The sequence below is a fragment of the Plectropomus leopardus genome, chromosome 9 (assembly GCF_008729295.1).
Source record: "Plectropomus leopardus isolate mb chromosome 9, YSFRI_Pleo_2.0, whole genome shotgun sequence".
NCBI classification, from domain to species: domain Eukaryota; kingdom Metazoa; phylum Chordata; class Actinopteri; order Perciformes; family Serranidae; genus Plectropomus; species Plectropomus leopardus.
The window spans coordinates 21,664,417-21,679,516 of record NC_056471.1 but is presented as its reverse complement, the minus strand read 5'-3'; the positions used below and the strand labels follow the sequence as shown (position 1 = coordinate 21,679,516).

At 42.4% G+C, this 15,100-nt stretch overlaps 1 protein-coding gene across 1 annotated transcript in view; it reads right to left on the bottom strand.

The window, feature by feature from the left end:
• fgf13a (fibroblast growth factor 13a) overlaps positions 1–15,100 on the bottom strand; it is a 125,992-nt gene that overhangs the window by 62,942 nt on the left and 47,950 nt on the right. Inside the window, exon 3 of the mRNA XM_042493865.1 lies at positions 4,221–4,388. Coding sequence (XP_042349799.1) covers positions 4,221–4,388 — 168 coding nt within the window. The remainder of the gene's footprint in view (positions 1–4,220; positions 4,389–15,100) is intronic.

The window sequence follows — 15,100 nt, the reverse complement described above, 5'->3', positions numbered from 1 at the left end:
CTATGTGCTCTTTTAAAACAGTACATGGTTTAAGGCAGACTTGAAAAATTGTGAACCAACAATATAGAACTGCACTTGTCACGTTTGCCACATGCTGTTAAAGTATTGTGAGCTTTTCAGTCTAAATTACTGAGTTTTGGGTTTTATTCTTGAAGACGGCTGGATGAACTTTAACTGTAACCCTGAAAACTTGTTGCAAGATTCACTTGGGACAGACTTAAGTATTTGTGTGACTCTTGACACTGTGGTGACTGTAGAGGCTGAATATAGCAGATTAGCATCAGGTAAATAGAGAAAGAGAAAATATTAATGTCTGTGAGACTTGGAGCAAAAGGTGTGTGTGTGTGTGTGTGTGTGTGTGCGTGTGTGTGTGTGCGTGTGTGCGTGTATGTGATTTGCAATGTTAGACAAATGCTTATATTACAATTTTTTTTTGTAAATTAATGACCACCCTCAGCTTTTCCTCTCTGTGATATTTTATGTCTCTGATTCAGTCAAATTTAGTCCAATTTCTAAGTCATTGGGCATTTTAAGACTCCTGTAAACTAAACCCAGCCCAAGTGAGGTCAAAGTCCTCTTGTGTCAATCACAGCCAGGACAGCCTCTGAGTCTAAGTCTCTAAAATATTCCTTATAACAATAAGTATTCCAATTCAAATTTGGGAATGCAAAAATCCCCTAACCCAACTGGAAAAAAATCTTTAAGTTTATCTCTCCCAAGTGAAAACACACACATACTGCTCACGCCATATGCTTGTGTTTACATCTCTATATGGATATCTGTCTGTCTTTGTGTACATTGCATAGCCTGGAACTATAAACACAAAGTCTTGCAGTCGTCTGAATTATGGATGGGATATTTACGCAGATCGGTCCCCGAGGGCACCATCTTTTTTTGCTGCTGCGGAGAATCGGAACAGAGCCGATGAGAGACAGAAACAGGAACAGAGGAAAACAGGAGAGAGTGATAGGAGAATGAAGAGGAATCGAGAGGTGGTGACACAGATTGAGCCAAAGAGCACGTCGAGTGAATGTCGAGATAGAGAACAAAACTGTGTGATAGACAGCCGGCTGCACGTGCAGACCTGGGCATGGAGAAGTCCAGTGCTCTCTGTCTGAGTTCTTACTCCCTGCAGCTCTACAGAGATGCACTGATATGATGTGAGCTCATCCTCTGTGGCGGTGCAGGGTGCTGCTGATGTGTTGTTCTGTCAAGCGGTGACTGGTGAAACCAATATGTTCGTCATTGTATCAGCTACCTCAGCGTAGCGCTTGGATTAGGACTGTAAACTGCTGGTCAGTTGGCAGATTGTTTGCTTGTCCGAACAAATTCTGATTGGTCGGACAATTACTTTACTACCTTAAAGCATTTCTTTTCAAAGCTGAAAAACAGTTGCTGTTTGACTTGTATTTGTCCTCTGTGACAGCTTGTCTCAGTCGCCTTTGTCCCTCCCACTGTTTCTTCACTGTGATTGAATGGCTGGTGACAGTGATAAGCGCGGCATTTTTCCCAAAGTTAAACAATTTTCAACTTTCATTTTTAATCAGAAAATGGATAAATAATCACAGAAAACATTCAGTGTCGGGTTTGTCACTATGTATTAATTTTAACTTTAATTTTCCCACAAAGACCCCGCAGTTCAAGGCTGAATTAAAAAGCCATTGAAAGGGATATGATAATACTGGAGCCCCGGTTGGAGTGACAGGATGGCTAACATTAACTACTGTCTTAAAAATAGCAAGTCTCTCTCTCACATGCAGCCTTACAGAGATATTTAATGTTTGTCGTAATGTACGACATCGTCAGCCCCAGAGTTAACCTTCTATAGTGTCCAGTATGTCAGATTTTTCTCATCCTTCCTGTTCAATGCTTAGAGGTGAGACAGACTTGCGCGGGCAGCTCAGCATTACAGTGCACAGTTTATTTTTGGATAATATTACAATCAGAGATCACATTTATTATTTATTTTCACTCGAGGCATTCCACTTGCCTGAACACAGAGTTTACTTGCCTTAGGCAAGTCATAATGTCGAGCCCTGTGACGGGAAAAAAATGCTTTGGTGGACACACAATGCTACTAGGTAGAGTTCGCTCAGTGCACTGTGGCAATTCAGTTCATCTAGAGTTAACATGCACATTTTTTCTCCCATCAACCAATTGATTGGTTGGAGAGTAGTTAGTATTTTGGTCGACTAAGATTTTCTCTGGTTGAATACAGCCTAGCTGGGATATGCATCTGTGGAATTAGACTCCCTGGGAATAATGCTGTGGATAACTGACTCCGTCAAAGTCCTGTAAGATCTTAATGTTTGTACCTTTTAGAGCACTTGTCACTGTCAGCGACTCACACTCCAGCATCTCAGCAGAAAAGCACGTTAGAAACACTGCCTTTTACTACTTAGCTGTAATTTATATAATCTAATGTAGAGGAAATAGAAAACCAACCGGAGCTGCTGACTTAACAGTCTGTGCTTCTGACTTACAAACTCTATTTAACATGCAGCTAAATGATCTAATCCATGAAAAATCATTAAGTGAAACACAAAGCAGTAGGAGTGCTGTTGCCATGGTAACAATGTGACAAAGCTGACTTTCCTGCAATAATCTCTCTCAACATACAACTGTCTTGTTTATCATTTCATACCAACATTTCCTACAAAGATAAACATACTAAATGATATAGTAGATGTTTGCACTCGTGTTATTTGCACGTATCGGCATCTCTGTCTTGCAGATTTTGTGTTTTTGTGTGTGTGTTTAGTCTGCTCCGCACATGGTCAAATACAGTTTCCATCCGCATCATGCATCAACATTAATGACGTGCTCATGAACAGCTTACGTAACAGCTGTAGTCTCCCCTCCTTCCTTTGTAAATTCAGTCACGTCCAACTGGAGCTGCAGCCAAACTGAATAATACATCTGTACTTTTCGAGCCAGACCTCCGCTACTATTCCACCTCTTTATCTCTCTCCCTCCCTCTTTCTCTAGTCCTTCAGCAGACACCCATCAACAGGTTAACTGATATCTGAAGTGTAGAAACGCTGTACCAAACAAGGCCCTCTTTTAGATACAACAGAGCAACACATTGCAGGAAACATATCAAGAGCGAGATTAATTCATATCTTACCTATCAGGAAGTCTGCAAAGAAAAGCAATTTCTACAATCTTAGCACTCTATTGGGGGATAGATGATAAATGAGGCAGTCAAAGAGACTGAGTGCCAGACAGTGCAGGGGATGGAGGCATGCTGGGAAGGGGATTTTTCTTCTGTTTTACTTTACTGCGTGTCCTTGCGGTACAAACGTTGATAACATATACAGCACGCAGCCATATCCTCATGCTGCGACAAGCACTAAAATAGAAATAGAGGTAGGGGTAAAGGTGAAGACGGTTGCAGTAGGGGGGAAAGAAATGCTAGGGAAAGAAGGAGGGAAGCACTGAGAGGGGAGGATGCAGCCACAGGCAGAAGCATAGGAAGCACAGGGAACAAGAGGAGAGGGGAGACTTGCTGACTTGCAGTCTGTAGCTGAGGAGATCACTATTTAGTCATGAATATGAAACATTTCAATCTCACATCGTCTTCAGGACAGGACGATGAAAGCGTTTCACCTCTTTTTGCTCTGTGAGGCCAGTTGAAGTGGAAGCACACACTGAAATTGCCCAGTCATTGAACTCATTAGGGCGGCAGCTGCCTCCATCTATAACCCCTTTTCTTTTTGCATTTTGTTTTGGTCTGTGCATGCGCCTCGGGGTGGCGATGACCGAGTTAATGGTTTGGGGTAGGGAGGGGTGGGTAGAAGCTATAGATGCTATGCTCCTCAGTCAGTCCAACATAAGAGGTGTGCAGGCAGACACACACACACACACTCGTACAAACGCACCCCGCTGGATGGGAGCAGAGGAGCCCATGGAGAGATGCCCTCCTACAGGTTCTCTGCAAGCAAACATGCCCTAAGCACTCAGCCTTATACTATGCTCAAACACGCACTCACACTTCCGCACACATTCGTGCACAAACACACACATGCCAGAAAGGGGCAGAAGCACACCAGATGCTCTCGAAAAATGGGACAGGAATGAAAGAGAACTTAGTTTGAAGGGGCGGAGAACTATCAGTTCACACAGAATATGAGAGAGAGGGGAAAACAAGACGGGAGTGGGCAGGGGGGGGGGTACGAGGAGCATCAGCAAATCAAAACAAGGAGGGGGTGTGAACAAACCTTCGGGCTCTGCGCTCTCTTTGTGGACGACTTGCTTCAGCGGGCAGCAGAAGATTTCGTGACACTTAGCACGAAAGGGGGACCCTTTACTCCTTATATCCGCAGAGTGGATGGAGTCCTGCCGTAACATAATGTACTCCTGGGTACCTGGGGCAGCGTCATCCTGGACTGCGGTGGTGCCATAACAGAATGAACTGGGGTTAGAAAGCTTACCACACACGGAAACAAAAGAAAACAACAACAACTGCAAAAAACACTAGGCAGAAACACAGGCAAATAAAAAGACAGCACATATTAGCAACAGCAGTAACTTAAATAACAGTCATTTCGGCCCAATCCCAGATTTAGAGTTCCACCTTGCCCCTTGAAACAGAGTTGTAACGGGGAGTCATTGTTAATTTTCCCTATGAAATGGGACAGCCCCCCAGGATCCTGATATGTCATCAGTATGCGGGGGTTTAGGACGTGTGGCCGTTGCAGGACATTGTGAACGTGTGGCCTTCTGCAGTGGTGACTTACCCATTGGGCTAAAAGAAGCTTTTTGTAGTTGTCAGAGGCTCCGCCATTTTTTTAAATTAAGTTTCTAGCTATCAACCGATCAACAAGTCATCCAATAAAAAAGAGCACTGCTTCATTACTAGGCTACTAGCGGTGCTCTGTAGGCTAACTGTAGCAACCCATGCTCCTACTCTGCAAGAGAGAGCTCGAGGAATGAGTCCTAAAACCCGCAAAACCATTTCAGCACCTCCAGTTCCCTCATCTCGAAATCGCTGTTTTTTTTAACGGGTTTCTTGTTGGATTCCTAAAATAAGGTCTGTGGTTAACACTTAAGTGACTTTTACGTTTTGTTCTATGACATTAAATATGTCAGTAAATACCCCACGCATATTGTGTATCTTAAAAAAGACGGTTGCTAACAAGTGGCTAAATGAGAAAACGTCATCAGCCTGAACTGTGCCAAACACGACTTTACAGCCTCGTAGCAGTGGTGACATGACCGTTGTGTAGTTTGCGTTAGCCTGGCAATAGTGTTTCTGCTTCTGGTGATTACATTTAGGCTTAAAAAATCCTGAAAGTGTTGTTCGTCAGGGAAGATTATCTCGCGGCTCTTTTAGACTTTCAAAATGTTATCGAACTGAATGGATTCAATCTTGAAATGACTCATTCTGCTGAGGTTTTGACGCCCACGAAAATATATCCCCCGATTTACAGACGTCTCTTCTCTAATGTAAGTCCGTGGGAAAAGAGTTTCATGACAGACCCGAATGGTGTAATTCCACTTTTGGCAACTATGCAATATATGTTTCAAAGCCTACTACTCTTCCTGAGGGCGTGGGACAGGAAGATGTTAACACACAAAACGGAGTCGTATGGGTTAAGTGGTAGGGGAGTGTACTGGGATTGGGCCATTGTGACAGAGAGAGAATGAAGAGAGAGGGACAGAAGAGAATAAGAAAGACAGATCAAAATCACCAAGTTCACTAAACAACTCAAATTAAAGACAACCGACAACAGTGGGGGTTGCGTTAAATATATCCTTGGTTGCTGAAAAAGAAAAGTGATAAAATAACACAAAGAAAAGGGAAAGGAAAACAGTTTGTTCGGAATCAGTGTTATGGCAGGCTTTTAGCAGGCACAGAACCACGAGCTGCTGCGCTTTCATGAGGGTCGCTAGAGGAGTAAAAGGTTGTGGGATTGCAAGGCAAGCGTGCAGTCTGCTGCTGGATATTATACCAAGTCAGCATCACTGAGACTGAGGTCAGATGGTGGTGAAGTATGGCCCCCCCCTGCTCACCACATATCCACCCCATTTACCGTATGAGTTGGCAAGCAGATGCAAAGGCATGCACAGGCCTCCAGGTCACTCTGGAGCAGCCAGATTTGCTTTCATGAAGTCATGCTTACTGTAGGTGAGAGCTCGTGTGACGTGGCTCTGCGTGATGTGTGTCTATAGGAATTCTGTACTGGGATCCCGTGAAAAGCCCTGTGTTTCTGTCTGAATGCACTGGATCTATTGCATCTGTCCTCTTCTGGGCACAGTCCCTGCTTGGCTTCGATCATTGACCTACTTTCTCTGTGTTGATGGATTAGCTACAAGCGAATCAACCCAAATAAATGGTATCTTCTTTTCCTAATGGATTTGAGTGCCATGCCTCTCGCTGACACATTTACTACTTAATGAAAATGACGACAGAAAAGGCTTTTAATCAGTAGCCACTATCAAACCACCGCAATGCATAATACCTCCCTGCGTTTATGACATGTGTGACCCAGCACAATTATTTTCACTTTAACTAAACTCACCGGAAAAATGGCATCATGAATTGTGTTAAAAATTAACACAAGGAGCTGATGTCCCATTTTCACACAGAGAGTTTGTTCCTGATGACCCGATATCCACTCTGCTCATACTGTGATAATATCACAATCTTGTACTGTGGTAAACCTCCGCCAGCTTTATTCAGAAAGCTGAATGGACTACAGTACCGCCTCAGTTTCCACTCCCCGTAAGAATACACTATGCTACCAAATCTAAACTAAAACATTATGTAGACAGACGCCCACACACTGACTTCCATGCACTGTATTTTCACACTGAGTGCACACAGTGTCTTCTTCAGAAAAATAAGATCAAGAAGCACACATTTCTCTCCCTTTGTGTCTCAAACACAAACAGAAACACAGGCAGGAAATAAAAAACAAGAACACATGTACTAGAGGCACATTGGTCCAATTAATATTGTTTAAAGTAGTACTTAAAAGGACAGGCCGAATTAGATACTGAACACTGAGTGCTGCACTACAAATGTACAGAAAAACCTGCAAAGTACTAATTACAATTTGAGGGCACAGTGATTGAAAACATTAAACACAACTCTAGATCATGTCAGCACCAAATGAGAATGTAAGGGGAAGGTCTATGTACTGCATTTAAACATAGTTTTATGAATGAATCCTGAAAATATTCAGCTATGCTGTTCTATAACTGCTGATCAATAATTACACCTGTGTGGGTGTAATGTTACCAGCAGCAAACCGCAGTAAATGTCTGCTCTGTGTTCATAAACCCAACACACTCAACCTCACTGGAGCCCACAAAGAAGAGAAGCCAAAACCATTTACTGCTGATAACTGGCTGCAGGTTTACTCTCTTTCATAGAACCCTTTTACACACATAACACTGAGGGGCAAATTTGCAAAAGGACTGTGTGGCTTTTGCAGCCTCAAAAACCTGCACAAAAACAGTCCTATTCACAAAAATCAGCTAATAGCCACGCGTAGTTGCCATGAAATTATTAGCGTCTTCAGAGAGTTGGTTGTAACTAAAGCGCATTTATAAGGGGTGTCACGCTCAGACGTTCCAGTAATCAAATTCCTTGCCTGATTTTTTTTTAGGAATGCCTCTGCACCTGAACTGTAGCCCACTGAAATGTATAATTATAATTATTTATTATTATAATTATTTTAATACTATAGGTTGCATTTCGTTTCGTTTGTTAAGGATTTGATGAGGCAGCACTTGACTTTGTCATTTAAATGTCCACCACTATCTGGTCAGTGCGTATCTAATGACTCTGAAGTGGTGAGACTTAAATATCATAGTGAAAACTGAACTCACTGTAGTGGACAGCAGACGAGATGGATCACGAGGACACATGCTCAGCAGATAAAATAGGAGACCAAACTTTCTGAGCTGCATTTCTTTCAAAAACACCTCTTCACTGGGGTCAATAAACTGGGTCGAATGAATGCTTATACACCAACGAGAGCAGGTCCACTCTCTAGCAAGCCAGACATTGCCTGACACAAGCCTCCCCAGTATCCTTACCCCACAAAACACACACACACACACACACACACACACACACACAAGCACGCACACACACACACGCGCACACATTAACAGGCAGCAGATAATCAGGATTCTACGGCCAGCGCAATTAATCACCACACGCCTTTCGTCCTGCTGGACTTATCAGTATCTGTGTGCCTCCTCCAGGCTCCAGGCTTCTGCTGGATGCCCTGCTACACTGACACCCCTGCACCAGTTTAAAGTCCTGAATACCCCACAGACACTATCCATCGCAGCCCCCTCGCCAAGAAAACCACAACACTCCTGAAACTTTAATGGTGCTTTGGAATGACGAGAGATGAGGTCTAAGTTTCCTTCCAGGAATATGACCCCATTCTCTGCCTCTGAGGCACAGAGGTGCTGATACTGTACTGGATCCAGTAGAAATTGAGCTGAACTAAGACAATCTGCCCCTTTTTTAATACCTGTAAACTACGCTTATTATTTGTACTGCGTGGTTTGTTTGTGTACTGCTGATGTGACATGCAAATTTCTATCCATCGAGAACCGCTCGTTGGTAGAAAGAGTTAAATATCAAAACTGTTCCTTTAAACTAGTGATCTCCTGATTTTTTCCCTTTTGCCCAATCAGTTTTTTTCTCCCCAAACAAACTAAAAAAAACAAATAGCCAAGGGTTAGTGTTGTGTGACAGGTGTTCAGGTGCACTGAGACTCATCCACAGGTTAGTTGGCAAAGGGTCAAACTTCAAACTGCTCACTGGCACAAACGTTAATGCACTCTGCAGTTGTTTCCCCTCTTTCATCTTCGCTATCCTGCCTGCTTATGTTAAAGTAGTATGTGTAGATGAACTGTGATAAACTCCCCTCCATCTAACTGTACTCTGTACTGCATTTCTGTATTGCCCACCACCTGTGGCGCCAACAGCGCGGACAAAGAATATACAGCTGATCAAGAGAATTCCTCACCCCTTTTTCTCTTTCTCTCAAACTTGGACCAAAATTCAATCAAACGATTAAACTAGGCAGTGCTGATCGAATATAAATCAAGATTATGTTACCACACTGCCTATTTCACTTCAAAAATGTTTCCAGAAAAATATTTAACTGCTTTGTTCAGCTGTAGTGAACCAGAAGTGGATGCCATAGCACCATACTGCTTCCTGCACAGTGAAAGCGGAGGCTGAAAAAACAGTAAAACAGTAAAAATAAGCAGCACTGATCCAATATAAACCAAGATTCTGTTTCTGAGTTGCATATTTCTCACCGCGTTTTAGCTTACCAGTAACTGTAATACGAGATTGTCAGGCACCATTGTTTCTCTCAGTCCATTATGTCACCCACCAGTGGGAGGGTCTAGTTCGGTGCGTTCTGCGTTGAAGGTCTTCTAACTCTTGAGCAAAAGCATCCTTTTTCTCAGTTTTCTCTGGTCATGTAGCACCAATGTCAAAAGTTTTTGCATCTTTTTACTGCAGAGACAGATTAGTTTAATGTGAGAACTCTCTTTATATTGGTAAAATACTTCTTTAAAGTATCCCTAACTCAGCTCATGGCTAATGTAGAAAATGTGTGTGTGAAAGACGGGGAGAATAGATTCTCACAACTTCCACAAATGTCTAATTCCAGCCGGCCTTTATTAATGAGCCAGCTAACTGCCGGCTCATCCGAGGTAATAAAAATGAGTGACGGTGGGGCTGAGGGGACGAACAGAGGAGGGGGTGGGTGCCATCTTTTACAGCCTGTCTCCTTCATCCTTGCCCAGCCTTGATGAAGAGCGCATATAGGGATTGAAGGATGTGTGATGAATGACACAGCAGGGCCTGGGACCTTACTCTCTATCAGAGCAGTCGCTCAGAGTGAGCTGTCACCTGGGTTCATGATAGCTGGTGATCTACAGGCACCCGAGTTACCACACTGGACCTTCAGCAGACTGCGATAGATGTCCTTGCCCCTCTGACAGGAATAAATCTCATACTAAGGAGAAATGGGTACAAATAGAAGGAGGGGGTTGATATGTATCTTGCCTCGGTTAGTTGCTCATCTATTTAAGGCCCCTGATGAATGACGGGGCATGTTCGGGTTTTATGGCAACAGCATGGTCGATGTGCCATCTGTGTGGGTTGTATTTACCGCAAGTGATATGCAATGAGCGTAGTGTGAGGACAGAGGAGCAGGTTTAATGTGGCACAGCGTCATCAGTGACACCCGGCCTCATAAATGTCTCCTGCCTCATGTTCAAACGGGGTTCAAGGGCGCGTGTAATCAAGCAAAGCACTGTCAGGTCCTTAGAAATAAACTGCACTTCCATGTATGAGCCGCAATCTGCGCAATTCACTCAAGTCATGGCTTTTATCCATCGAGGTGAAGCACATTCATCATGACTTGACGAATAGCACACTCACTAAATTAGAATCAGAATTAAGCACAGAAACGGGTCCGTAGCCTGAGGTTTGCGTTTCCAAAATAGCCTGGCCTCAATGTGGTTTTACAAGGAGCAGAATCTAGCACATTGTCTTCTGGGATGCCTTCGGTTCAGCGTGGCTCCATCTCAAGAAAGAATAGTTTTATTTTGGTTGTAAGTCACCTTGCAGGCAGCTGAGAAAGTGAGTCGAGTTGAACTTGAGGTTTCTTTGAAACGCAGAATGAGCTTGCATTTTTATTTATGCTCTTTCATCCCTCTGAGCTCATTGTTTCTCTCTCTCTCTCTCTCTCTTTGTCTCTTTCTTCTCTTGTTCTTTGTTCCTTTTCCTTTTTTGGTTATGAACAGAGGCTCCACAGTGTGACATGATAACTTGGGACAAATATTGTAGCCTTGTGTAATCATAACATCAATCACTGGATAACTTGAGTTACAACAACTAAAATAACCTGGAAACTAAATCAGCAGCCTCAATTTTAGGTCTCACTGTATCCATGACTACATCTTAGTCAAGGCTTTAGTATACCTACATTGTTATCTTCCATAACTACTGTCTATGATGTATAACATAGTGCTACTAAAGTATAGTGGTAGCAGTATGATATATATGTATGTATGTATGTTTTAAAATATATTTCTGCATGCTCCTTTGTTAATATGTATTGAAACATATGTCTGAGTATAATCCCAGTGATATAAAGAATTTATAATACATATAAGAGCACACAGACACAAATCCCAGTTAGGATGGCAATTATTCACTTGCAACACATTATGGCCATACTCTCTGCACAAAAGCAATTAATTTAAGCCAATATGTAAAGAAGTATGGAACTGCCGTGGAAAGCCTGCCATCTCATGCTGTTTATTCATCTGGAAAAAAGCTGTCCACAATGGTCTCATCCCCCTCTCATCTCCCACCGAATGTACATGAAGACACTGTGAACCATGGGGGAGGGCCACTGAACTAAGACATGACTGCAAAGGATTTCTAACTTAGTTAAAGTGAAGCTATTATGGTCATTTTTAGGTTCGTACTTTCATTTTGTCTTCATGCACTGATTTCCAATAAACAGTGGGCCTATATTTTACTCATTGTCTGTGCTGAAACACTCGTATTCACTATCTGTCTGTAACACTCCACTTTAGCGCCTGCCTCTTTAAGCCCCCCCTCCCGACAAAGCTGTCAGCGCTATGAGATTTTCCATATATGCATCATCTTGGCATCTCTGCAGCCAGGGAATGACGGTAACTAAGTCTAGCAGCACTGTCTAACATGACAAAATAACTAATGCTAGACTCCTAGGCCAAAATCTTCTCGCCCGAACATGTTCCAGCATCAATACGATTTGAAATCGAAATGGACAAAGTTGGCAGACAAGATAACTTGTTTACCTGACAACAGAATGTACCTACATGTAGCAAGGTAGGCTACTCATGGGCTACCCCCATGCCACCAAAATTACAGTTTACTGCGTATGCGTTTCTGTTATTTTTTCCCTGGTGTATCATGTTCAAAGTCGCAGACAGGCTAGAAAACAGGTTAGCAAACAGTAGAAATCTCCTCCTCTCTTTTAAACTCAATGCAGACTGAATTTTTAACAATGCTAAGTGCTGCTTGGACAGAGACAGACGGTATTTTGCGGGGGCCGGTCATTGCATTGCACCAGCATGGGGCCATAATTAGCGCATCTACAGGTGTCGTATTTCCATTACTGCCAGTTGAAGATGATCGAAGGTGCAGCCAGTAAATACCAGTGACTAGTGCACAGTCATTTGTCATCTGCCAAAAGCAGATATAAGGAAATCCATCATGATTTTTGATACAAGGAAATCCATCACGAGTTGACGTCAGCTTGTCTCAAAGTTGGAAAAAAAAGTTGGTAACAGAATTTTTTAACAGTTTGAAGCCTGAGGTTTTAATTCACAGGAACTACTGTCACATACATTCACTGTTAACATTATTTAAAACGTTGGCTATGTTTACTGTGAACATGCAACGCTGTAACCTTTCATATGCTGCTGAAAATTAGGAAAAGCATAATAAGTCCTCTTAAATCAGAACTAAACATAAGCGTACGATCAGATTTTGTGTGTTTTTCAGAATCTGCAATACAATCAGACATATGATGCTGACCTTTGAGGGGGGAAAATCAGGGAATGAAGCATAGAACCGTTTTGAGTAGATTCAGTTCTACTCTGACAGACTGTCACTTCGAGTACAGTATGAGCCCATCGAGGGAGGTTTGGTTGGTTGGTTTGGTGTTTGTGAGTGAGTGTGTCTGTGTGGTGTGCCTGCAGAAGAGGGGGAGAGCAAGTGTAATACAACAGCCTGCCAATACCACATGTCTGCAGAGATGAATGTGATGAAACTGTTGGTGAAGGCCCAATGATAGACATATACAGCGCTCGTATGAAAAAGTATTGATCCAGCATCAAAGAGTGGCCTTGCAGAGAGCCCATTTTACCTCAATCTGACGGCTTCCTTAGCCTCAGGGTTAGTAGTCCATGCACATGCTCATGTGACTCCCACTTGGTGAGTCAGAGATACATCGTATGCCATCTGTTTATGAGCATGTTTGTGTGCGCTGGTGTTGGTGGGTGGGTGGGGTTTGAGGTAGAAATGTGGAATGTCCCACTGATTATAAATAGTTTCACCCTGATGGTATTTTCTCTCCAAAAAACGTAACATTTTCTGACAGGATAACTGAATTGGTTTACTGTTGGCTCTGGTTTTCAGGAAGTAGATAAAGACCAAGGAAAAAACACTGGATTAGCACACACACACAGTGGTCCATCAAGCACTCAAAAAGGTGTTTAAATATCCAGTGTCACATCTAAACCAAGGGTCAGTTAACATCCTCCAATGGCTAAGTCCTCTCACACAGTACAAGAACAGCGCAAAGTGATGTGATTTCAGTGGTTCTAGACCTGCATGGCTTTTGAGCTGCGAAAATGCAGCAGTTTCTATGTTGAACTTTCCTATAAACAATTGGAGGCTTCATGAGGTTAACTGTTAATGTGTCAACCTCCCAGAATATATTTGGGTGACTAAGCATGTTCGACTATAGGTTGCTTCTCTTCAGTCTACTGCACTGCACACCAAATGGGTCTGGTAGGAGCAAGCTTGCAATACCACTCATATGGCGACTACCAGTGGAGACCGAAGGGTGGGAAGTAAGCACTGTATTTTTGAATGCTAGTGCTGCTAGCCAGCTGTCTGTCGACAGAACCAACAGAAGAATAAACATCAACACATTTACATCAAAAAAGCATTAAAATGTTAGCACTACTTGATGATAACTATTTGAAATGCGGCACTAAAGCTCTCTGAGTCAGTTGAGTGCTGGACTAATAGGAGAGGCCTCTTATGTTACAAGTCATTTAGCCTTTTTTTCCTTCCTCATTAAAAAATCATGTATTAGTTGCTAGTTAATAGTGTTGGACTATCAAAGAAAAATTTGACCTCCTTAAACTAAAGGCAGAAACTAGCTGATTGTAGCAGAATTATTATTTTCCTTCTTTACTATCCTGTCAACAGATTAATAACCCCTCAGATTAATCTTAAAATCCCATTAGGGGTCCCCAGCTCCAGACAGACTACAGACGTATCCCCTTTGGACAGTCAAAGACTCATCTTGAAAATCAAACACCTACCTGTTACAGAAACTGCACCACTGTCTTGCCAACGATAAAAAATATGGAAATCTGACTTTTAGAATTCTAGTCCATTCTCCACCTGAATACTTTATCCCCATATTCTGTTTCACTCAAATGGTGCAGTTACGTCAGAAATTACACCTTCTTTGCTCTTGAAGTCCCATTTAAAAGACAGACTACTCAACACAAATTTAAAAAACCTATTCTTGTTTAACCTTTTCACCCTGAAAACTATTTTCCGCACCCAGTAGTTTTATAATGGATGTTTAAATCCCTGGAATGCATCAGTTGGCTTGAAAATATGCCAAGTTTAGAAAAATCAATGTGAAGACTGGAGAGACTATTTGGGTCCAAAGTCGTTCACTCTCTCCGTCTCTCCGGCACACACACGCACACGCACACGCACACACACACACACACACACACACACACACACTCTTCCACTGTTTATCAAACCTTTAATATTACTTCAATATGCTGCTTTGGATGGCAGAGTGACAGCAGATACAGTACAAAACTCACAAATATGCAGACACAAAGAACTCATAAAGACAGTGAAAAGCACAACAAATTTCTGCCATATTATTGAGTCAAAGTCAACGTCATGTTCGCTGTGACACACTGTTTTTTTGTTTTGTTTGTTTTTGTTGTTTTTTTTTGTTTTCAAAGCAATGTATTAATGGAAGGCTACTGCAGGAAAATTGAAATTTATCCAGCTCTTCTTTAAAAAGCATACAGCAATTGAAAGACAATTAACTATACTTTATACATTCTGCTGTTGAAAGAAAACAACCCTTGCAATACAGCGAATAAGCATGCACACACACGCACACACACATACAGATACACATGTGACTAAATGAAATATTGTTACGCACACAACATGGATTCAAATGTTTCACGGATATCATGTCAACAGACAGGGATCAAACACACACTCCTGCTGAGGCGGATTAATGCGAAGGATCACTTTCACGGCAATTAATAGGTG